Consider the following 6,782-nt stretch of genomic DNA (forward strand, 5'->3'; position numbering starts at 1 on the left):
ACCTCGTGGCCTCCTCTTTTGTGTCTTGACGTAGGGTCCAAGTCTCCTGGGTCTTGTTCGTTGAGAAAATCACGTTCCTGAAGGTTTTATTCCGTTTGGACTCCGTTTGATATTCCTTTTCTTCGAAACCTAAAACAGGCAAAAAAACAGCAATTCTGGGCTGGGCCTCCGGTTAATAGGTTAGTCTCAAAAATAATATAAAAGTGGATAATAATGCCTAATAATGTCAAAAGCGGTAGATAATATAGCATGGAGCAACCAAAAATTATAGATACGTTGGAGACGTATCAGAAGCCACTAGTGAAACCTATGGCCCCGGGGTCTATTCTCCATCATACAAGTTTCCCATCTACTTTATTTTGCAATCTTTACTTTCAATCTATATCATAAAAATACAAAAATATTTATCTTATTATTATTATCTCTATCAGATCTCACTCTTGTAAGTGGTCGTGAAGGGATTGACAACCCCTTTATCGCGTTGGTTGATAGGTTCTTATTTGTGTGTGTAGGTACGAGGTGACTCGCATGTGGTCTCCTACTGGATTTATACCTTGGTTCTCTAAAACTGAGGAAAATACTTACGCTGCTTTACTGCATCACCATTTCCTCTTCAAGGAAAAACCAACGCAGTGCTCAAGAGGTAGCACCGGACGCTCGACGAGGTTCTCGCGCACCTCGAGCGTGGCAACAATCCGCCGCTCGCATACCCTCGGGGACCGGCCGTCGCTCTGGTGCCCCGCTGCGGCGCCGGGCAATGGATGCTAAGGAGGTTTGCCTCCGGTTCGTCGTCCTCGTCCCGTTCCTCCTCCCACTCCTCCGGCTCTCCGACGGTGTTCGGCGTCAAGGCCGAGCCCGTAGCGGAGACCCCGCTCGGCCGGCGCACCCGCTCGACCGGCATCGTCATCAACAAAGGCGGCGGCCGCGCCTCGTCATCGGCTCCTCCCCGACTCGTCAAGCCGAAGACGGAGCTAGGGCTCCCCGCCATGAAGACGGAGCTCGGGCTCACCAACGGCGTCAAGGAGGAGGCGCTCGACGACGAAGCGGCCCTCAAATGGGCGCGCAACGACTGGGTGCAGACGGAGAGGGGGCGCCAGTGCGCCGTCCTCGCGTGGTTCGAAGCTCGTCGCCGTGGGACGAGGAAGGCATCGTCGTCCTTGACGACAGCGACGACGACGACGCGCCGCCACCGCCTGTCCGTCATGGAGACGCGGGACAGGGGTCCAGCATTGGCGGCCGCGCCATCAAGAAGGAGAAGGCCGCCGACGACGAGGAGGACGGCGGTGACGTCGGCGACTTCGCCGCGCTGATCGAGTTCTTCACCTCATAGATTAGTTTTTTTAAATAATTTATGTAAAACGCCGAACATGTTTAATATGAATATCAAGTTTGCCGAATTTTAGCCAAACTTTACTGAACTTCATCGAATTTAGCTTTTTTTTAATAAAAAAATACGTCCGGGACGACCCTGTGGCGAGCGGCTGGGAACCCGCTCGCCTCCGCGCCGATTTAAGCGCCGGCTCGCCCCGAGGGCGCGTAAAATCGCCGCCTGGGGTGCCAACGGCTGGAGATGCTCTAAGCCAGCAAGAGCCAAAGCTGCAGGTTGGAGTACCAATCATCGGTTAGTGTCAGCCACCAACCTAGCAACGTGGAAAGCACTGGCATGCATGCACGAACGCCGGCCAGGCTAAAGAAACCTACCGCGGCGCTCCGATCCGGCGTCCGGACCTCGAGAAACGATTGATCCTACTGGAAATCGATTGATCCCGGAGAAACGACCGCGCGATCGGACGGCGGCCGGTACACGTCCGGTCGCCGCAGACCGCACCACCTACCATTAGCGCCCGCCTTTCGACCTCAGACCGCAGCTACGTGCCACGTACTGGCTACGTCTACTGTGCCAATTAATCCTTTCAGACCACGACACGGAAATGCATACCGACATCTAGAAACCCAAGAAATTCTCATTCTGCTCCAGGTCTCCAGTGCACTCCTTGACCTGCAGGAGGAGCACAGTAGTCTGGCTAGCTAGCTGTAAACACAGGCGAATTCGAGGACCCTCGGATCCATGTACGCTGCGCTATATATGGCCGTCCGCACTGCATGCCTCCGGAGCACGTACCGTTCGTTCGCCGTGGCAGCGACATCGACATGAGCAAGAGGCGCGGGGCGACGGAGAGCGCCGGGAACGACCCGGCCGGCGCGCCGGTGCGCCTCCCGGGGTCGCCGCGGCGCGGCGCGAGCCGGGGCGGCGTGTTCGAGTGCAGGACGTGCGGCAGGCGGTTCCCGACGTACCAGGCGCTGGGCGGGCACCGGGCCAGCCACGGGCGGCATCTTCCCAGCGCCAGCGGGCTGCGCGACGGCGACGCCCTCGGGCTCCGGCTGCTGGAGCCACGCGGTGGAGAGGCGAGGCCGAGGACGCACGGGTGCCCCGTCTGCGGCGTGGAGTTCGCTGTCGGGCAGGCGCTCGGCGGGCACATGAAGCGGCACCGTGACATGGCCGACGCCGACGCCGACGCGAACGCGCACGGCACCATGGCGGCAACGTCCGTGAAGGATGACGGCGCTGGAGCCGGCTGCACGGCCGAGATCTGCCTGGACTTGAACCTGGCGCAGGCGGAGAACTGCGCAAAGTGCAGGAATGCTAGGGCCAGCGGCGAAGCCCAGAGACCGCTACTAGGGTGGAATCCGTGAATGTGTCACATAATACCATGGCAAAAAAAAAAGGATTGATGTTTCAACAAATTCTGAATTTTATTTTGTGAATGTTCCGTGACATATGTCTACTATACCCAAATATTTCAGTTCCAAATCCAAATGCCTAAAAATTCCAAATCATGTACTCACTCTGTTTCGAATTACTTGTCGCAGGTATGGATGTATCTAGATATATTTAGTTCTAGTTATATCCATTTCTGCGACGAGTAATTTGGAACGGAGGTAGTACATCTCTCACCCGTTACTGTTCTGCTCTCTTTGTCGAACCGTGCTTTTTATTAGTGTTGCTATTTCTCGCTTGTTTGAATTGCAATTTTAGTACTCCCTCTGTTCATTTTTACAAGGCTTTGTAGATGTTTTAGACAGTGTACAAAACAACATAATTTCACTTGTCTGAAATGACTTATAAAAGTAAACGGAGGAAGTACTCATTTTAAGTTGCAGAACAGAAAAATATACCACTGCGACTAATACATAGTACTCCCTCCATTAGAACTAACTGTCGTTCAAATGAGTGAATCTACACACTTCGGAAGCAACGGTCGTTCAAATGAGTGAATCTGCACACTGAAACTTGTCTAGATACACGCATTTCAGTGACAGTTAAATCCGAAAGGAGGTACGAGATAACACAGTTGATTGTTGATCAGAAGGCTACAGGAATTGAAATTTATTAAAATTCCAGCCAACTACTCCCTCCGTTCCCAAATATAAGTCCTTTTAGAGATTTCAACAAATAACTAAATACGGAGCAAAATGAGTGAATCTGCACTCTAAAATATGTCTATATACATCCGTATGTTGTAGTCCATTTGAAATCTCTAAAAAGACTTATATTTAGGAACAGAGGGAGCAGTAAAAAGGTAAGAGGTCTCATTCTCACGTCAACTACTTGCACACATGCAAGAACAGCATAAGAGCTCACACCACAGCATCACAACAAGTTATTCCATGCATATTGATTGCTCGGAAAGAAACAGCAGCAAGCCAACAGCATGGATTTGAAATCATTACACACTGTAGCGAGAGGTTCAACGGACTGAAATCCAGCGTACAATAGCTCCCAGCAATGGCAACAGCTACGTCAAAGGCAAGGGTAGTTGCTTCAAAGAATGGGAAGCGAATATAAGTACAACCAGATCTGTATCATAAGTCATAATTTTCTTCTTGATTGACATTCTTCCTATAACAGACAAGCAGCAGGAACCGAATGATGTCAAATAAACAATGATCACGGACACACTGACTCGTCCCTTAAGAGCCACAGCAGGCAGACCCCGAAGCTGCCGGGGCGTCGCCGCCTTCTGCCTTGTTAATCTTGATGGTCTTGTCCTGCAAAGTGGAGAACAAATCCCTCAGGGCGCCAAACAAGATGGTGGAGACCCGGACGTAAGATGTAATTGAGTAGAGTTATCATCTGTACCTCAGGCTTGGAATCGGTCTCAGCAAGCCTCTGCTTAATGTCGCGGGCAATGGAGAAGAAAACTTGCTCCACGTTGAGGTTTGTCTTGGCACTCTGAAAGACAGCACACAATGAAATTAGAAAGACTACTCTCCACTGGAACGATCAACCAATTTGACAAGCAACATACAGTTTCAAAGAACTTGATGCCGTATTCATCAGCCAAAGCTTGCCCCTTCGCAGTAGGTACAGCCTGGAGAAACAATTGAAAATAAACCATTTAACTAGTGATTTCGAACCTATAATATAAAGTAAGGCCTAGTCAAATATTATAGAATACTACTACAAGAACAAAAAGAGGGGGAGGGGATTCGTGGACACATACCCTTTTACTCTCATCCATATCAGCCTTGTTGCCAATCAAAATTTTGTTGACATTGTCAGAGGCATGCTGCTCGATGTTCCGGATCCAGTTCCTTATGTCTGTGTATCCAGTGAACCAAAGGTCAATAAAGGCAAAAGACATCAAAATGGAAGCATTAGGGGGTGTACACAAGTAAGAAGACGGTACTGTTGAAAGATGACTCATCGGTGACATCATAAACAAGCAGGATACCCATGGCTCCACGGTAATACGCTGAAATATAATAAAGAAATGAAGTTTAGTTGGTCAGAAACATTACGCATATACAGCATTTCCTCTTAGTAATTCTATCACAATAACTTCACAGCAAACAGTATAGCAGATTGGAACAATCATTATTCATACCAGTGGTAATAGTCCGGAAACGTTCTTGACCAGCCGTGTCCCATATTTGTAGCTTAATACGTTTCTGATCCAGCTCTATTGTTCTGATCTTAAAGTCAATACTACACGAACAAATGATAAGAATTAGTGTAGGGCAACATAAGGAAGTGTCCTAGCTTCCACTTGAGCAGTAAACAATCCTCCCAACAACAAAAAGACCAACCCGATCGTGGTAATAAAGCTCGTAGTGAAGGAGCCATCAGAGAACCGCAGAAGGAGGCAACTCTTGCCAACACCTACACACGGAAAATTGGAGAAATAAGAGTCCTTGTCAGACAATAGTAAATATAAAGCTTCACTAGCAAACATGCCACTGGCTACAGAAAAAATAAGTACAGAATAAAAGAATTATTATTAGTTGCCCCTGATCATCCCCTCTGGGAAGCAAGAGACTCCCTCTATCTCTATCTCTATCAACTCTGGGCAACGCATTGCCGTTCAATCTATGGCGTCTACTAGCTAGTCACATAACAGCACATATAAGGCTGGTCACAATGGGGAGGAACTTAGGAGTAACATCACACACTCCAATACAACTTTGCTTATGTGTCACATATTTAATGAAGAGAGAAGTGCTTGTGGTAACTAGCTAAGTTACCGGAACATCACACACTCCAAGAAACAATGAGTCTATAACCTAATAAATACATTGTTGCATGACACTACATAGATGTTCCTACCCACTGTGGAGGTAGTAACATAGTCTAGGGAAGTGTGTAAGTTACTAGACTATGTTCTTGCCCATTGTGACCAGCCTAACACCAAAAGGAGGCATCTTTGACATGCTCCAAGGTAACTTATATTTCAAGCTACACATTCTTAACCTCTTTACCATACAGCAGGAGCAGCAAAAGAATGCTAAATGATTGTGTGGCCTGTTCTCTGTCCGGCCTTGTAAACTATACAAACAAGCACAGATGATAAAGTCAAGCCTGCCCCTCAATATCTCTCTTAAACAAGTCTTGATGCTTAATCTACCAAGCAAGGAGTGTGAAAGCACCATTCCATAAGCTGGACCGTTTCCAATGCTCCTCCAACCACAAGTTCCCAATTGAATGTCCATCCATAAAATTGAATGAAAAATAGCTGCAACACGCAACCTATCCGCTCTCCTAGCTCGAAATTCTCCCGATTTTGCATCAGAAACTAATGCATGCTAGGACATAGCGAGCACCTCATCCTAAAGCCAGCAACGGATGCTTGTACGCACAATAATAGCATGCTCCGAACAGGAAGCAGGCAGAGGCTATTGAGGAAACATTCCCCTCGCCCTGGCGCTACAAATGGAAGAGGAAGCACACGAATTCGTCCGCAGGCAACGTAAATGACGAATCCCTGCGAGATCCGCTTGGTCCACGCGGCCAATCGAACCGTGATCCAACACGAGCGCGCGCGCAGTAGCCGCGCGGCGGAAGGTGAGAGAGGGGGGAGAGATCTAGCGGGGGGACACGAACCGCTGTCCCCGATGAGGAGGAGCTTGATGAGGTAGTCGTAGTCGGCCCGGGCCCTCGCCGGCGGCGCAGCCATGTCGCGCGCACCCGCCTCCTCCTCCTCCTCCTACCCCTCGATCGGCGCTGGTGCTGATCCCCCGACCTGCGAGCCAAAATGAGCGTCAGGCGCGAGGAATAATGGCTGGCTGGCGGGGCCTCGACGGCGCGCGAGGCGGGCCGGAGGGCGGCGCGGGGGGGCGGGATCGGCGCGCACCGGCAGACGAGGGGGCGGGGATCGGGGCGCGGGCGGTGGCGGTGGCGGATCTGGGGGGAGGGGGCGGGGGCGAGGCGAGGAGGACGGCGAAATCGATTTTTTTGACGTGGGGGGTTAAATGGTGGCTGGTTTGATTCGTCGGCCTCCTCA

The 6,782-nt window shown here is 50.1% G+C and overlaps 1 protein-coding gene across 1 annotated transcript; it reads right to left on the reverse strand.

Moving 5' to 3' along the window:
- Positions 1-3,619: 3,619 nt before the first annotated feature.
- Positions 3,620-6,782, reverse strand: LOC119282575 (ras-related protein RABE1c-like). Its single transcript, XM_037562754.1, has 9 exons — positions 6,633-6,782; positions 6,383-6,521; positions 5,092-5,164; positions 4,890-4,990; positions 4,692-4,757; positions 4,506-4,603; positions 4,311-4,373; positions 4,142-4,234; positions 3,620-4,050 (listed from the first exon to the last, which is right to left on the reverse strand). Exons 2-9 carry the CDS (start codon positions 6,453-6,455, stop codon positions 3,973-3,975), a joined length of 645 nt encoding a protein of 214 aa, XP_037418651.1. The 5' UTR covers positions 6,456-6,521; positions 6,633-6,782; the 3' UTR covers positions 3,620-3,972.

Source organism: Triticum dicoccoides, chromosome 1A (assembly GCF_002162155.2).
Source record: "Triticum dicoccoides isolate Atlit2015 ecotype Zavitan chromosome 1A, WEW_v2.0, whole genome shotgun sequence".
Classification (NCBI taxonomy): domain Eukaryota; kingdom Viridiplantae; phylum Streptophyta; class Magnoliopsida; order Poales; family Poaceae; genus Triticum; species Triticum dicoccoides.

Coding starts and splice junctions, on each gene's coding strand:
- LOC119282575 (XM_037562754.1), bottom strand. CDS start 6,455: ATGGCTGCGCCGCCGGCGAGGGCCCGGGCCGACTACGACTACCTCATC. Junction 4,991..5,091: donor AGCTTTATTACCACGATCGG/GTTGGTCTTTTT, acceptor TTGTTCGTGTAG/TATTGACTTTAAGATCAGAA. Junction 4,758..4,889: donor TTTCCGGACTATTACCACTG/GTATGAATAATG, acceptor ATTATATTTCAG/CGTATTACCGTGGAGCCATG.